At 35.8% G+C, this 17,300-nt stretch overlaps 1 protein-coding gene across 1 annotated transcript; it reads right to left on the bottom strand.

The window, feature by feature from the left end:
* Window positions 1-7,648: 7,648 nt before the first annotated feature.
* Window positions 7,649-15,892, bottom strand: LOC136840841 (uncharacterized). Its single transcript, XM_067107786.1, has 5 exons — window positions 15,651-15,892; window positions 13,048-13,158; window positions 11,283-11,533; window positions 9,789-9,884; window positions 7,649-7,939 (listed from the first exon to the last, which is right to left on the bottom strand). The coding sequence occupies exons 1-5, from the start codon at window positions 15,874-15,876 to the stop codon at window positions 7,778-7,780; spliced, it is 846 nt and encodes a 281-aa protein (XP_066963887.1). The 5' UTR covers window positions 15,877-15,892; the 3' UTR covers window positions 7,649-7,777.
* Window positions 15,893-17,300: the final 1,408 nt, after the last annotated feature.

Raw genomic sequence — 17,300 nt, 5'->3', positions numbered from 1 at the left:
ATTATGTATAAATTGCTTTGCAAAATTGCAATGTGTGATAAACAGAACTTCCAGAACCATTTCTATACGACTTTTACAGATAAATATCTTTTCTTATTCTTATATTCATTTCTTATGATGCTTCTTACCTGATTTCCTTTGGTATTCGGTGCTCCATTCCCCATGCAAAAAAAAATTAATTTATTTATATATTTCTTGTCCATTAGTTTGCGCCAATGCTTTGATTTTTGTAAGACTGCTTTTTTTTGGCGTCACTTTTTTGTTCACATAAAAGTTTCCATTCTGTTTCTCACTCTGTCATTCCTCTCGACGATGTATTTAATTTTCAATGACAAGAAAGATGTAACTCTCCAGCATGTCTTTCCTTACTTCAATTGGAGGCTAATGTAACATTCTAAAACGCCAGTCAACTTAAGTCAAAGGAAATAAATTAAATGACTGATTGTGAATAAAGATGGTAAGATTTCAGCACTGAATTCCACAAAATTGGGTAGTAAGTATATTTATACAGCCCAAGTAATGTCTAATGTCTTTAGCACCTTAAAAAAAATTTTTTCTCTGCTATAAAAATCAAAAAAAGAAAGGAGAGTGATGAATAGGCATTCTCCCCCAAATTACGAAACATTGAAACATGAATGCTTGACATTTTGTGTACGAAAATTCTCCGTTTAAGACTAGGTACCCTTAATAATACACATCAGTATATACAAACATGAATGCTTGACATTTTGTGTACGAAAAGTCTCTATTTAAGACTACGTACCCTTAATAATACACATCAGTATATACAAACCCTTCAAAACAACGTACCGCTCTCCCGCTACGCCTATGAACCAAGGGACGAAGTAGGTCATTAGTAAAGCTGATGAGATTTTCCTTGAGCCCTGCTTTCTCCTCATTACCTCCAGGAAGAAGAACCAGCTTCCTCTCGCAGCGACAGTCGGAATTCAAACCTCGTTTTTATGCTCCGTCGTTTATGTTAACGCCAACAGAGCTGGCGTTGGGGTGCTGGGGATATTTTTTTTTTTTTAGTATAAGATGGTGTCCTTTTTTATATATTTACCACGGGGAGAAAATAATTTACTGACTGCATTTTGTGTTGTGATCAGTTTTCCGAGTTGCAAGCAAATCTTATCAGAAAAGAACACCAGTTGTAAAAATAGTATATTTGGAATAATAACGAAGTCCCGGTGAATTCCAAGTCTCATTAGAATCTCGTGGTTTGTGTTACATTCTTACAAAAAGAATATATATATATATATATATATATATATATATATATATATATATATATATGTATACATATATATGTGTTTGTACATATATACAGGTATATGTATATAATATATATACATATATTGTATATATTTATATATACAAGATTTATAAGTAGCATACAAATGAACGCTCATTTTCTACCTTCATAAACACATAGAGAAAATAGCCAGGCTTCCAAACCATGAGATTATTCTCAAACTTGATGAAAACGCCATTCATTCCTTATTCATTTGGAGAATTTTCTACTAAGGAAAAAAAACCAAGTTCATAACAAATCCTGGCAAGGAGAAATGGCAAAGAATACATATAGATAAAAATTTTTAATTTAAGCACTTGAAAAATACTGAGGAATCTATACTTTTTATGAAGCTACACGCAAACATCTAAGCGGGTGTCAGGCTTGGGGTAACTGCCATCAGTCGAAATTGCCAGTGAGGCAAATCAATGAAAGTACGATAGAACACAAAGACACTGAAGGGACAGGTTGAAGGGAGGCCTAAGGAACCTCTTCCCGAATTCGATACGATTGTCTTCCCCCCTTCATGGAGAAGGTAGTGGTTGCAATGGAGAGGAAACGGATTACTGGAAGGGAAGAATGGAACGGAAGGAACAGAAATTCGCTCTGAAGACTCTCAGTGTTCTGCTACACAAAATTGACACTTTCACCAGAAGTGTAAAATGGTGGAGATATTGACGGTTGGTGCCACTGAATGTCTGGCCACTTCTTGAGCTAACTTTTAATAAATCTAAATGGTGACCCACTTGCTTCAAATTAGATTAGGCTGCATCGCATGAAGTCAGTGTTCAGACTTCTTACTGCCTTTGCATGCGAGGTCGCAGTATATACTCCCATTTGCTATTGATTTCTGTATATGAATAACTATATATATATATATATATATATATATATATATATATATATATATATATATATATATATATATATATATATATATATATGTATATGTGTGTGTGTTTATGTGAAAGTGCCAGTAAATATTCTACGCATAGGAGGAAACGATTGTCTCACTCTAACTCGCATTGCCATTATTGTAAGCTTTTATGAAACTATAGGAAGCTTCATTAATAAGATGGCGGTTGGTGAATAAAATTGTGTTATTCAAAATTAAATTTCAAATTTTTATTTTAAGGTGATGGGTGAGCCACTGGCGATTTTACTGCTCTGATCATCTGTTCTTAGCTTGTCCATTCATAGTTTAATAACCTGTTAATTTCATTAAGTTAGATTTACAAAAGAACAAAAATAATGTTTCATTATTTCTTAGTCTCTCTTTACCTTTTTTACAAAGGAACTTTTGTCTCACCAATTAATTCCTTAGAAAGAGTGCCTTCATCCAATCTACCTTACACATCCTGGTAAGCCGCTAAATCACATTTTCACCACTAGGAGTCGTGTTAAACTTGTGCGATTAAGTCTCTGCAGGCTTTAGAGCTAAACTGTACCTTTCTCCTAGCTTCAGAATACTATCCAGTAGCACTAGTGTAAAACATTTGCTGCCTTGAAGTGACATATGATGTAGATGAGAAGTTGTCGGATAAGAAAATGGGGATCTTTCCTAGATAGTGACCCCCAAGGGTTTTAACCCGGTATGTATCCACCTTTGCGGCGTGTTTAGTACAAGCCCGCTGGGAATTATCGTAAAAACATAAACAAGAGGCTGTAAATATCATAAAGATAATGACCCCCAAGATATATTAGTCCTAGATAACGACCCCCGAAAACCCTTGGGGGGTCACTATCTAGGAAAGATCCGAAAATGGGTCGTGAATGTACTGAGGAAGGACTAGTAGTCGTCAGTGATATCGTGTTGATAGGTGACAGTAAAGAGAAGCTGCAGGAACTAGCGGAAGAATAAATTAAAAATACTTTTGAGCGAAAGTAACATTATGGCGGTCAATGAAAACCTGAAGGACGAAGCAGAAAATATATATGTATCTCTCTCTCTCTCTCTCTCTCTCTCTCTCTCTCTCTCTCTCTCTTATCAGGTGAACAGCTCATTGTTGAAAAATATGTTGATTTGTATGTTCTTGTTCGTTTATGCTTGCATGAATGTACGTTACCATGTGTGTATCTGAGTCTGCTTATCATATATATATATATTGTGACTTAAAAGAATGTTTACTTAATGAGATGTCTGAAATATACAGATAAACAAACGAATAAAATTCTATAGCAATGAAATTTTTTCGTGTTCAGTTTCTCAGCTTTGAAAAAATCTGGGTAGTTAATAACAAATGATCGAGTTGCTTTCTGAAATAAATTATTTCCTTAAAAAAAATATGGGTAATTAATAACAAGTAATCGAGATGCTTTCTGAAAACAAACTATTTCCATGAAAAAATCTGGATAATTAATAACAAACGATCGAGTTGCTTTCTGAAAACAACTATTCCCATGAAAAAATCTGGGTAATTAATAATAAATGATCGAGTTGCTTTCTGAAATAAATTATTTCCATGAAAAAATCTAGGTAGTTAATGACAAATGATCGAGTTGCCTTCTGAAAAAAACTATTCCCAAGAAAAAATCTGGGTAATTAATAACAAATAATCGAGTTGTTTTCCGAAAAAAAAAAAACATTTCTGCAGTAGCATATCTTCTGCACTTCCACATAAACAACAATATTTGTGGTAATTAAGAGATTTGACAGATAAACGCGAACATACACACGGCAATCCCTCATCAAAGCAAAACCCACCCAGTTATGAGATTACATCCGGAAGCTGGAAAACACGGGCGTGCAGCATCTCTGAAATGAAATCCCACGCCCTGTTTCCCGGAGCTTAAAAAAGCGCGGGCGCGTGAAGGTCGCCCGAGATGGATAATGGGAGGAAATTAACTTGGCACTTGTGTCTTCTGGAGCGAAATTGGGTCCTTTTGTTGCCCGGGGTTTTGTGGGGGGGGGGACTCAGGGACTCATCAGGGTCCCAGCAGCCACCCTCCCCCGTTCTTTCTCGCGGAAGGACAATTAATTACTGTATCCTTCGGTGAGGGTTCATTCGTTACGAAAGAGACTTCTAACTCGCTCGCCTTCAAAAGGTTGTTTTAATAAACACGACGTAAGTGCGGAAGCGTCGCGGGAGACGAAACGTCCTTTCAGTATTTTTAAGCTTAGTGACGTTCTGTGATTTATTTATTTATTTTTTTTTTTGTTATCATTGCTTAAGGGTCTGATGTGCCTTTCATTAAAGCAAGGCAAAGTTAACATGGAATTAGGGGTTGAATGTGTTATACGTGACATTCTCCTATTTAATTTATATATATATATATATATATATATATATATATATATATATATATATATATATATATATATATATATATATATATATATATATATATATATTCATATATATATATATATATATATATATATATTTATATATATATGAAATAGGAGAATGTCAGTTAAAACACATTCAACCCATAATTATATATATATATATATATATATATATATATATATATATATATATATACATATATATATATATATATATATATATATATATATATATATATATATAGACAGAGAGGGAGAGAGAGAGAGATACATGATGCACACACACACACGCGCATATATATATATATATATATATATATATATATAAGTGTGTGTGTGTGTGCGTTTGCATGTGTGTGAAAGAGCGCACGTTAAATAAGTTCCTTACCTTCAACAAGACCACGAAAAACGGCAAAAAGCTTCTTTTTCAAGACGTATAACTCAATGTTATTTCTGTTGGCTATTATGCAATAAAACAATTCAAAAACTCTTTATAATACTTTATTGACAGCTTGCTTCTCAATCCATAATCTTTGACTGACCTCTATAAACTTAGTTATCTTACTAGAATACTCATATTAGTGTCATTTTAAATCTAATGCATTTAAATGATTCAGAAAATGAAAATTATAAAAGAAAAGTATTCAGATACAAAATGTCTGCGTAATTCCATGGCAAAAATATTTTCCAATTTGAAATAGTGTAGATACATAAACATTTTATCCCAGGCAGTGGTATGTAAAGCTTAATACTATAATTATACTTGCAACAGACATTTCCCAGTAAAGTCTATTACCGTCATCCTGATGGCATGGGGACACTATACATTTAAAACTGTTTTCATTTATCACCCCAGTAATACTAAGTTTTGTACATGACAATCTGTTTTTTTACATATATTTATTCGCATTTAGTAAACGCTGAACTCAGACAAGAAATTTACGTAATGCGTTTTCATATATCATTAGGATGATGGTGCAGCAACCTGTTCAGTTTAACACTAACATTTTTGACAGAACAAGTAAAAAGTATGTATATATATATATATATATATATATATATATATATATATATATATATATATATATATACATATATATATATATATATATATATATATATATATATATATATATACTGTATATATACATATATATATACTATATACACATACATATACATACAGGTATATATATATACACATACTGTATATATATATATATATATATATATATATATATATATATATATATACATATATTCAAAGTCTAATATCAACTAATGGAAATACTGTGGCCCCCATCTGCAGTTGGCAAAGTGATGTGTTTTGGATAACCAAGATTTTAGTAAAAAAAAAATAAATAAACAAACAATACACTGAAATGAGGAGAAACTTTTTACAAACAAAGGAAAGATCTATCTTTCGAGGACATTTCGCTTGTGAGTCAGAGATCTTTTGAAGTCTGCTTTGAGGAAATAACTTTGTGATAACTTTCACTCAGTTTTTACTGCAGGACTTCCATCTTTAGTTTGTGTTGAAAGAAAAAATGTTTATACTTTAGCAGTTCGGGTGAGATAACGTCACTTACCACTAAAATTGCGTGGTGGATGATTAAGGTTGTTCAAGGTTAATCTCTCTCTCTCTCTCTCGCTGATCAAGAGACAAAAGTGTTGCGTTTAACATAATTATTTATTCATCAATATTGTTAATACTTTTCTTTTTCATCACTCCTCTTACAGTAGCTCTCTCCTACTCTCTGTACTGTTGAAAAGCCTAAATATTTCTACGTCGAAGGCTGATTATAACTGGAGTAAATTTGTATATTAATTTGTGAGTTTTGTATATTGGTTTAGATTAATTCAGCCTGATTCAATCTGCACCACTCCTTGTGGGAGGGTAGTGCCTGTCATTGCACCTCATGCGGTGCACTGTGGGCATTACTCAAGGCTCTTTGCCCCTAGCTGCAACCCTTTCCATTCCTTGTACTGTACTCCCGTTCATATTCTCTCTCTTCCATCTTACTTTCCACTCTCTCCTAACAATTATTTCATACTGCAGCTGCGAGGTTTTCCTCCTGTCACACCTTTCAAACCCTTTTACTCTTAGTATTCTTTTCAGTGCTGAATGACCTCATAGGTCGCAGCGCTTGGCCTTTGGCCTAAATTTTATATTCCACTCCAGTTTTGGAGATTTCCATCCCTTCAGTCACCTTAGGTTCTGCTTGCCTTCAACATGGAGGAGGGATCGACATTTCAACCTCATTCGTGAATTAACTTGGTTGGTGGTTTTAAATGTCGATGTAAAGATTTCTGAAGTGGCCATCTGACAAAAGCAACGAAAGGGCTAAAGTAAGACCCACAGACGTATAGTCCTTCATACGTGGTCACAGTCACCGTAAGTTTGATAGAAAAATGCATACCATTCTTCGTATACTGAAAACTTCAGTCTTCATAAAAGGCTCCTACTAATGATTTTATATATATAAAAAGGGCAACTTAGTAAATGCAGCGTACAAAACCTAAGAGAACACAAAGTTCTCTCATGATGTAGGAATCATATGAAGAATCCAGCTAGAGGACTGCTAAGACCTTTTAGATGAACAATATCGTAAGCCCAGCTAAACTCCAGATGTCATCACCCAGAGACAGAGAAGCTAAGCTGTTAAAATAAACAAGTTATTGGTAAACTATGCTCCACTGACCTACTGGAGACAACTACGCGACAAGGTGATGTTTCAGTGCTGCACGCGTTTGTTCCTGAACGTTCTTTAGGCAAAAATTGAGTAGGTAAACGTCTATGTAGTACTACTGAATACTGATAGATGATTACTTACAAGATCTGAAATATACAGAACCAGATGAGACAGTTTCAGAAAAAAAAAATTAAGGTATTATTTTGTATGCGGTAGAATGTTTAGTTTTACCCTTTCTATTTTCTTTTACTAATGAATAATAAATGCCTCTTACTGAGCAAATCGGTGACAGGAAACCTACAAAACAATACGTATTCTAATCTGGATGAATGTTAGACGACCCTGCATAAAAAAAAGGGAACAAAAAGGTTCTTTATGGATGTGAACATTACAATTCCACGACCATAAAACGTCAGTCAGCACACTGATGCTATAAAGAGGTCAGAGCAACATTCTCATCTCTCGTCTGCAAAGAACAGAGGGACCAGCAGGGAACCCTCCTCAGTAGAGGAGGCAACAGATGACGTAGGCAGGAATCGTCGTTGAGGCGTAGAGTCTCTGCGCCACCATGTGCGGAGGACAGCGGAGCATGTTCACGGGAGTTGAGATTCCTTTGGTGTAGCCAAAGGTTTCCGTTGCGTTTTTGCAGCGAGTCAGGTCAATCTGTAACAGACAGACGAAAGGCCAACAAACAAAAAAGGAATAACTTCAGTCAGGCATCTTTGCACGACTAAATGATAACCAGTTCTGAAACCTGCAGTTAAACTTTTGAATACATGTACAAGATGCCATTCTTCATTCAGCTCCGTTAGGCTGTTTCATGAGGCCTCCTTTCTGGTAATTGCCTCCCCTTAGTACCAGATATTTACTTTACTTTTATTTATTTTCTAAGAGGTTATTAAGTAAAAAAAATATAAGAATACTTATAACGTCTTTCACTCAAGTCACCATGTCAATCTAGATACATAAAATTTTCATAGTAATTTCAGAAAATGTATTCAAATTAGTGCCATGATCAAGAGAAGGTGCAGAAAAGGTGCAGATGAAAATCCGAATCATTTAAACTGCTGCTTCACTGAACTACAGGTTATCCTCTTGCCTCAACTTTCTTTAAGAGATAAATGATACAACGTCCTCTAACCAAAAAGGCTTCAGAAAAATTGTACTGAAACCTAATCTTGACTCATTAAAATCCAGGTCAAGACTACGGCCAAGATTTATTGGAATTTTCTTGCTAGCTATGTCGATCTTCCCTAGACAGTTTAATGAACATCTAATATTTCACACTATAAGAAATGTCACTAAATTGAAATACAAATATAATGCCTCAAGGCAGAAGAGTCCCTGGGAATGGTTGTGGATCCCATGGTGACACGAAATACCTCCTAAAGGGCATATGAGCTTCCCCTTCTGAAGCCAACAGCAACAGCATTTCCACTACAGTGGGATGATTGGGAATGAAAATAAAAGCAGCATTGCTATTGTGTGAGGTGTGAAAAGAGCTAGATGTTCAAAGGCATGAGGTATGCAACATCATCGGTACCATAATATATGTATGTATGTATATATATATATATATATATATATATATATATATATATATATATATATATATATATATATATATATGAAAACTTATAGGTCACAAGTATTTTATGAATTACAATACACAGTAAATGTTTAATTAACAAGTGTGGCAGAAAAGCATTCTGAAAATCCTTGAGAGGATGTTTAGCTGTTATCTGACTCGATTCCTAATTAAGTAAAACTGTTACGTCAGGTATTCGTAAGATATGGGAACTTGCCGCATGACTTCGTGAGTGCGTTCGCCGGAAATGTCCAGGTTCCGGTGTAGGCGTATGTATGTGCATTTCTTTTGGGCGGAGTCCCAGGGTGTGAAGGGATTAGTTATGAGAAATATGGTCATTTGAAGGCCAACACTAAACGTTATTAAAAGTCTCCAGTGAAGACTCTGTGGTTCGAGACCTATCGATTAAGACTGTGAACATTGATGTTTGGAGGTAGGAGCCACGTTTGATTTCCCAAGCTGAATATTGCTTTTTTCACTTATATATTGTCTTTTGTGTCAAGCATTTATTATATTGTGTGTACTTTTTAAGTAACATAGGAGGAATTCCAATATCTTTATTTTTATGCATTTTGTTCAATATGGGATTTATTTGACTTCTTCGGATGTTTCCCTGAGAAAGAGGTTATAAATACATTTAAATATAAACAGTCCTGTCGAGGGTGCATTTATATATATAAAGTGTACATATCTATAAAATATATATATATATATATATATATATATATATATATATACACATATATATATATATTCAGTATATATGTATACAATATATATAGATATATATTCAGTATATATATATATATATATATATATATATATATATATATACGTATATATATAAATGGGTGCATGCACGACAGAGGTATTCATGCGTGCTTTCATTGGTGCAAGCAAGGAACCGTACCTTCAGTAACTTACCTTATGCGTGGAGGTGATTTTCCGACAGACATACCTCTTACTTCCAGAAGGATAGTAGTACTGACTATTACTCCACATGCAGTTAAACGGAATGTTCTGTGAGAAACAGAACAGGTATGCTAAAATCACAGTTCAAAGTTGGGTTTATCAGACATTCAGGCAAAAGTAAAATAGAAGGAATTCTTGTCTTCTTCAGGAAGATGAAGAGAAACTGACTTCTGTTTTGTAATCTGGGCGTCTTGATCTTCTTGCCCCTTAAGTCTCCCAGCGTCAGTATTTGTGTGTATGTATAGAAATATCGTATAAATGTATGAAAATATACTCTTCGGTTCATCGAAGATGCTGATATATACATTTTGATCTCAAGTTTCGTCTCGCCTTTTTTTTTTTTTTTTTTTTTGCTCATTCAGAAACTGATTGCTGAAAACATGCAACTGGAACTTCCAGAAGTTTAAGTGAGGATGCAATTCATTACTGCCCTGATACTGTTTTTCTTGCATTTTAATACATTTTTATATATTTATTAACTTATTAACCTTTTTTTATTATTTTTAAATAAGCGAGATCTCTTCTTTCTTATTTCCCGTTACCTCTTCTTACTTCTTCCTAATGAACACCATGTTCTTTGAAAGCTTGAATTTCAAGTCAATGGCCCCTGTGCGCTTGTTTCATATGAATAGAGTTTATCTTCTGAATAATAATAATTTTGAAAGTTTTTATAATAATTTACTATACAAAACTTTTCTTTCTCTGTACCTAGATTAATTAGTTTTGATCCAGATCTTGCATCATTCTTCACTAAGTGTTTCTAATTTTTCTACTATTTCAGATAACACGTTTCCTAGACTTTACTGCGCTGAATGGAAATGATTAAAAAAGACAACCGAGAAGTAGTGAGGGAGATATCAAGTCTTTTCAGTAAAGGTTAGTGACTTTAATAAATCTTACATCTGTCACCCTGCACCCATGCCATTAGTATTCTACGGGGGGAGGGGTGGAAAGTGAAAGTGTGTTTATAAAAATTAAAAGTTTTGTAATTATTATAATTACACTTTACTTCCTCAATTAAAGTGAATCTGAAAGGAAAGCTACCTCGCTGATGATCATCATTAAAGAACGTAGTTTCACTTTTGATTGTGCATATGTGTTATTCGTAAGATCTTTGCCCTGTAACGTACAACCGAGGAGGAATAGGAAGAAAAATGAAGGACAACAGCAAAGAGAAACATTCGCTTTGTTATGACGGTCATGAAGAACTTATTTTCATCTCACAGTTATTCAGATTTCAGTCAGAATTTATCATCAGATTCGACATAATAACAATGTCTGCGTCGTGTAGAGAGAGAGAGGGAGAGAGAGAGAGAGAGAGACAGAGAGAGAGAGAGAGAGAGATTTTAAACAAAGAACACAGACTGATCATATGCAAACTTGGGTCCAAAGCTAGAGTATCCTCTGATCCAAATCGAGAAAATGATTTCAGAATTTTGTACTTACAGCAGCGGATATTGTATTACAGCCTCTTGAATCGTCTGCACAGGTGTAGCCATTACTTGTATCAATTAGCAGTCCTTGTTGCTGAATGCACAGCATGTAATCAAGATCTGGAAAAGAGGTGACGGAGGCAATTCCGACCACCACGCCATTGGTTGGACAAGTGTGCTCCCAAAAATCTGTAGCGTATGGCGAGGCTGGCATACACGTAGGGCAACTGTACTCAAGTTTGATGGCCGACCTCACGAGTCCTTCTGAAAAGGGAGACCAAATCAGAGGTCTGACTCAAGAAATCAAGAAGCTCACGAAACAGAATCATCTCGAAATAATCCAGATATTTCTACCGACGACACTCTAGCACTCCAGTGCTAGCGGTGACAAAAGTATTTCCGTGGAATATAATCATCGTCTGCCCAAACATGGATCAAAACTGGTGGTTGGCTGATCCACTTAAACGCTTGAGAACAGGTTTATAAAACTTACTCAGTCGTGAAATCAAAATTCCGGTGGTTTCCTGATATATGGTCGATTCTTTACGCGCTAAACAGAAAGTGTGGCTTCGCTCAACATTTGTATTGTGACTACTAATGTTTATTAAAATCCCAGTTAGTTTGCCCGGTTTATTTATTATAACTTTCGTGAAGAAAATCATTACTGAAGGTAAACTGTAGCTGTAGTCAATGATATTTTTAGTTGCTTGTAAAGATATGAAGATTCAAGGCCCATTAATCTTCTGAAAGATATTTTTTTGCTTGAAGATTTTCATAGACCTATACTCTACTTTAGGGCCAAAAGAGACTAATATGATTGAACTGAAGGCGCAATGGGAATCAGTGAAAGCCTCAGTTGTCAGTTACGTTTCAGTAAAAAAATTGAGTTTTGACAGTGGAAATGGTGAAAGACAGATAACGAATTGACGTGTAATATACGGAGAGAGTCTGAAGTGGGTCTATCAACAAAATGCATTGTTATCGGAAGAAAGCAAAGCTGACTGGCGAATCCACCATCACATCATCAGATGCACAAAGAAATCTGGGTATTCTTTGTACTTCACTTTGGTGGACTGGAAAGTCGGTTTATGCTCTGGAGTCTTTACAATTCATTCTTGACACTGGGGCAAAAACAGCAGTTTTCCAGAGACGGGGCGCAAGGAAGCAACATAATTAAGGATAATATAAAATAAGAAAAGCGGATGATGATGCTGGAAGAAGATTTGTGAACATAAAAGAAGTATTTGCGTCGGCAATATCTCTTGAAACATAGGGAAATAAAGAACTCTCAGCTGGATTAAACGAGATTACAGGGGAAGTTTCCTAAACACTTTTTAGACATTACTTGGGTGCTACTTTAGCTTGTTATTACGCGTCATTTACTCCGAGGTGCTAGTACCAAACACCGTATGATAAATGTAAAGTAGACGGCCGCACGAAGATATCATTTATTAATATAATTTGTTGACCACACAACATAGAAATGGATGTAGATAATACTTTGATCCCCGAGGGGCTAGTACTAAACACGGCGTCCCAAGGAGCTTCCGCCATGTTTAGTACTAGCACCTCGGAGTAGGTGACGAGTGGATAACAAGTCAAAGTAGCACCCATTACTTGTCAGCGTTTCATAATTCAACTGGTTGATTGAGCAAGATGCAGGCAGCTGGTCTCTAAAGCTTTTTCACACACAAAAAAAAAATTATTTCTAGATGGTTAACTTTTAGCTAAAGCCCAGTAACGAGAGCAAATGGGTCTGATGGTCAAAAGTGACTTACCTGGAACATACAAAGTGCAGGGAGTGAATGCTGCAACCACTCGGAGGCTTGAGAGAAGTTCACAGTTTTGGGTGGCTCCGGGAATCCAGTTAAATCCCAGGCAGCCAGTTGCTACGAATGATAACAAATCCTACATTAGGCTAAAGTTATCTCTCTCTCTCTCTCTCTCTCTCTCTCTCTCTCTCTCTCTCTCTCTCTCTCTCTCTCTTCCAAAGCACTAGGGTTCAAGAAATTAGATGATATCATATCTAAGAAAACATATTAGAGACAGTTAAAGAGTAATTCGAGTTCAAGTGATTTACCTTCCGTATATTTTCCATGGTAAACCACTTTGATGGCCCTTCACAGATAAACTGTGATGCTTTTCTTATATTTGGCTTTGGAGAGTAGCAGAAGTCGTGACACGGATTCTACAGCAGCAAACACTTCCTCCGTTAGCCTGAATTTTTCATTTCAATGTTTCTTGCCATTTTTGCAGATTTGTATTGTACAGACATTTTTCTCTTCGAAAAGGTCTGACGTCAGACTTGCATTGACCTTTTTACTTGGCCAGTACTACCCAAGGCCCAGAGAGACAAGGTCTGCTCACTTCCCCCCAAATCCCCCATGTAGGTGGAGCTTTATCTACCTCCTTACTGCGTCAGCAGGCGAATTGCCGTAATGAGCCGGTACCTCTAAGATACGTCATCGCCTACGTAGTTACCCCAGGTGGGAGGCGACTCCACCTACTTGGGTAGACCTTGTCTCTCTTGGTTTTGGTGTTACCTGCAGTCATTTACTGTTCCATCGCACCTGTGTCCACCTGGCTTCATCCTTTCGTCAATCAGTGCTCAGAGTTCGTATTCAAGGTACAAATTTGTTTATACATACCAAAGGGACGTTTAAAATTAAAATTAAAATAAATCCCCAAGTTCGATGGCGTTAAGCAACGCCATAAACAATGTGGAATTCGTTTATTCCTTTTTTACAATAATTTCGTACAGCTATTCTTATGCAAAGTAATTTTCAAACTACTGTAGATGGTAAACGGGTTAGAATGAGGTTTCAATTTGTGTCTTACTCTATAACTTTCAGTCTAGCTGTTTACTACCATTCTGACTAATCTATAAAATGTGAATAAAGCTCATGCAAAAATTATTGTTCAATTTTAAATAGCAAAGAAGAGTAAAATGAACTTTCACTTGTATATATCCGTAACGATTATCAATCATTTATGACAACTGATACTACCAATATTCAGGCCTTGTTGGCCTTATGCCAACATCGGCTCTTTGCTCATGGGAAGCCAGTAATGCAATACTGTTACGAAAAAATATATGGAGATCAGGAAAGTGATATCAAAAAATTTCGTCAGCAAGTACCTCTATTCGAAAGATTTTAAATGCAAGTGCAAACATTAGTTATCAATTCATTAACCCCATTGGCTGTGGAGTTTAAATGCAAGTGCAAACATCAGTTGTCCTTAGCCACGTAAAAAAGTCTAATCCTTCGGGGCAGCCCCAGGAGAGCCGTTAATCAGCTCAGTGGTCTGGTTAAACTAAGGTATAATTTTTTTTTATTAACTCATTAACCCTATTTGCTGTGGAGTTTGAATATCAAACGCAAACATTAGTTATCAACTCATTAACCCTATTTGCTGTGGAGTTTAAATCCAAGTACAAACATCAGTGATCAATTCATTAACCCTATTTCCTGTGGAGTTTAAATGCAAGAGCAAACATTAGTTACTAACTCATTAACCCTATTTGCTGTGGAATTTAAATGCAAGCGCAAACATCAGTTATCAACTCATTAACACTATTTGCTCTGGAGTTTAAATGCAAGTGCAAACATCAGTTATCAACTCATTAACCTTATTTGCTGTGGAGTATAATGCAAGTGCAAACATTAGTTATTAACACATTATCCCTATTTGCTGTGGAGTTTAAAGGCAAGTGAAAACATCAGTTATCAGCTCATTAATTCTGTTTGCTGAGGAGCTTAAAGGCAAGTGCAAACATTAGTTATCAACTCATTAATCCTGTTTGCTGTGGAATTTAAAGGCAAGTGCAAGCATCAGTTATCAGCTCATTAATCCTGTTTGCTGAGGAGCTTAAAGGCAAGTGCAAACATTAGTTATCAACTCATTAATCCTATTTGCTGTGGAGTTTAAAGGCAAGTACAAGCATCAGTTATCAACTCATTAATCCTATTTGCTGTGGAGTTTAAAGGCAAGTGCAAACATTAGTTGTCAACCCGTTAAACCTATTTGCTGTGGAGTTTAAATGCAAGTGCAAGCATCAGTTATCAACTCATTAATCCTATTTGCTGTGGAGTTTAAAGGCAAGTGCAAACATTAGTTGTCAACCCGTTAAACCTATTTGGTTATGGAGTTTAAATGCAAGTGCAAGCATCAGTTATCAACTCATTAATCCTATTTGCTGTGGAGTTTAAAGGCAAGTGCAAACGTTAGTTATCAACCCGTTAAACCTATTTGCTGTGGAGTTTAAATGCAAGTGCAAGCATCAGTTATCAACTCATTAACCCTGTTTGCTGGGGAGTTGAAACGCAAGTGCAAACATCAGTCACCAAATCATTAATCCTACTGGCTGAGGCGACCTCACCTGCACTACAGGTTGCAGCGCATACCCTCACTGACGGCGCACCTGGGATAGCCAACAGGACTTGAGATCCTCTGGTTCCTGCCTCGCCCACGACATAGAGGACTTCCTTGGCGTTCTCGACCAATGGAATCAAGAGCGTCGCCACCAAAGCTGCCAGGATTAACGCCATCGGACCCATTCTCGAGCTGGACGAATGTCTCTTTGACAGACGGTTGTGGCGAGACATGTCTCTTGAATGACACTGATGCCTGGAAAGGAAGTCTGTAAATCAGTTCACTCTCTCTCAGCAATTACTCTCGAAGAATATAATATATATATATATATATATATATATATATATATATATATATATATATATGTGTGTGTGTGTGTGTGTGTGTGTGTGTGTGTGTGTGTGTGTGTGTGTGTGTATGTGTGTGTCTTCTTGTTAGTCTCAGAAGCACCATCTTTCTGAAGAAGTATTCCACCGAAGATTAAAGTTACAATTAGCTCACGAAAATTTAGCATAATTTAAATGGATTTTTCATTGATTTCAGATCTGAGATATTTTACTTTCTGGGTAATATTACAATTTTGGGGAACCCTGGGGAGGTGACAGGAATAAGTTGAGGCATCCGAGAACGGGGAAAACAATGTGTTGCCAAGCAGCAAAATAATGTACAACATTCATAATAATTATCAAATAAAACACCAAGTGTATATTTCGGGCAACATACACCAACGTAATGTATATAAAGTTAAGTCTCCATACTGTAACTTTAAAAATATTATCCAAAAACTTGAAAATACTGAGTGTTGTGAGACAATGCTAGGAATAACGTTTTTAACTGCCTCTGTTATCAGCGATCTCAATCGACTGAGGTTACCTCACGCTGTCAATTCCAGGGATGTAAACACCTGTGTGTTCGGTTGGCTCTTCCAAGAAATGTAAGACAGGTTCTGATCTACCACAAAAGACAATCATTGCTTATCAAAAGGCAAGCTGTACGTCGAATTATCAAGCCCATGAAGGGGTCTTCAGGAGTGAAGAGGGATCTGTATTTTGCAGCCAGTTTTGCCAATGTGGAGCACTTTTACTTACGGCATTAGCTGATGCAGTAAGTAAAAGCACACACACACACATACACACACACACATATATATATACACATATAATATATATACATAAATTATATATATATATATGTATTTATGTATGTATGTATGTATCTTTGTATGTTCATAATTATTAAGCCATAAAGATTTTTTTTTAAGTTTCCCTTCACAAACAACAACCAACGCTGTCATCAGTAAACATCAACCCGATTTTTATTCAGCAAAATTAAGTTTGTATGTCTTGTTCTTTACTGAACTTCTCACACTACTCAGCGCATAAAAGTAATAAACAGCCTCGGAGAAATGACACACCGCATATACCTGCGACAACCTTTATGCTAAATATCGACCATTTATGTCATAAATTTTTTACTATATAGATCGATATTACACCTCAGGAGACAAGCAAGATAACAAACCTTCAAGAAACCACCAGGAAAAATATTTAGGGAATTCTTTAAGTAAATCCAGTCTAGAAAGCTTTTACACTCCAGAAATGAAAAAAAAAATAATGTATATATTCATCGCAAATGAATGAATCTAAGAGATAAAGAG

This window comes from Macrobrachium rosenbergii, chromosome 8 (assembly GCF_040412425.1).
Source record: "Macrobrachium rosenbergii isolate ZJJX-2024 chromosome 8, ASM4041242v1, whole genome shotgun sequence".
NCBI lineage: Eukaryota > Metazoa > Arthropoda > Malacostraca > Decapoda > Palaemonidae > Macrobrachium > Macrobrachium rosenbergii.
This window is presented reverse-complemented; position numbering and strand designations above follow the sequence as displayed.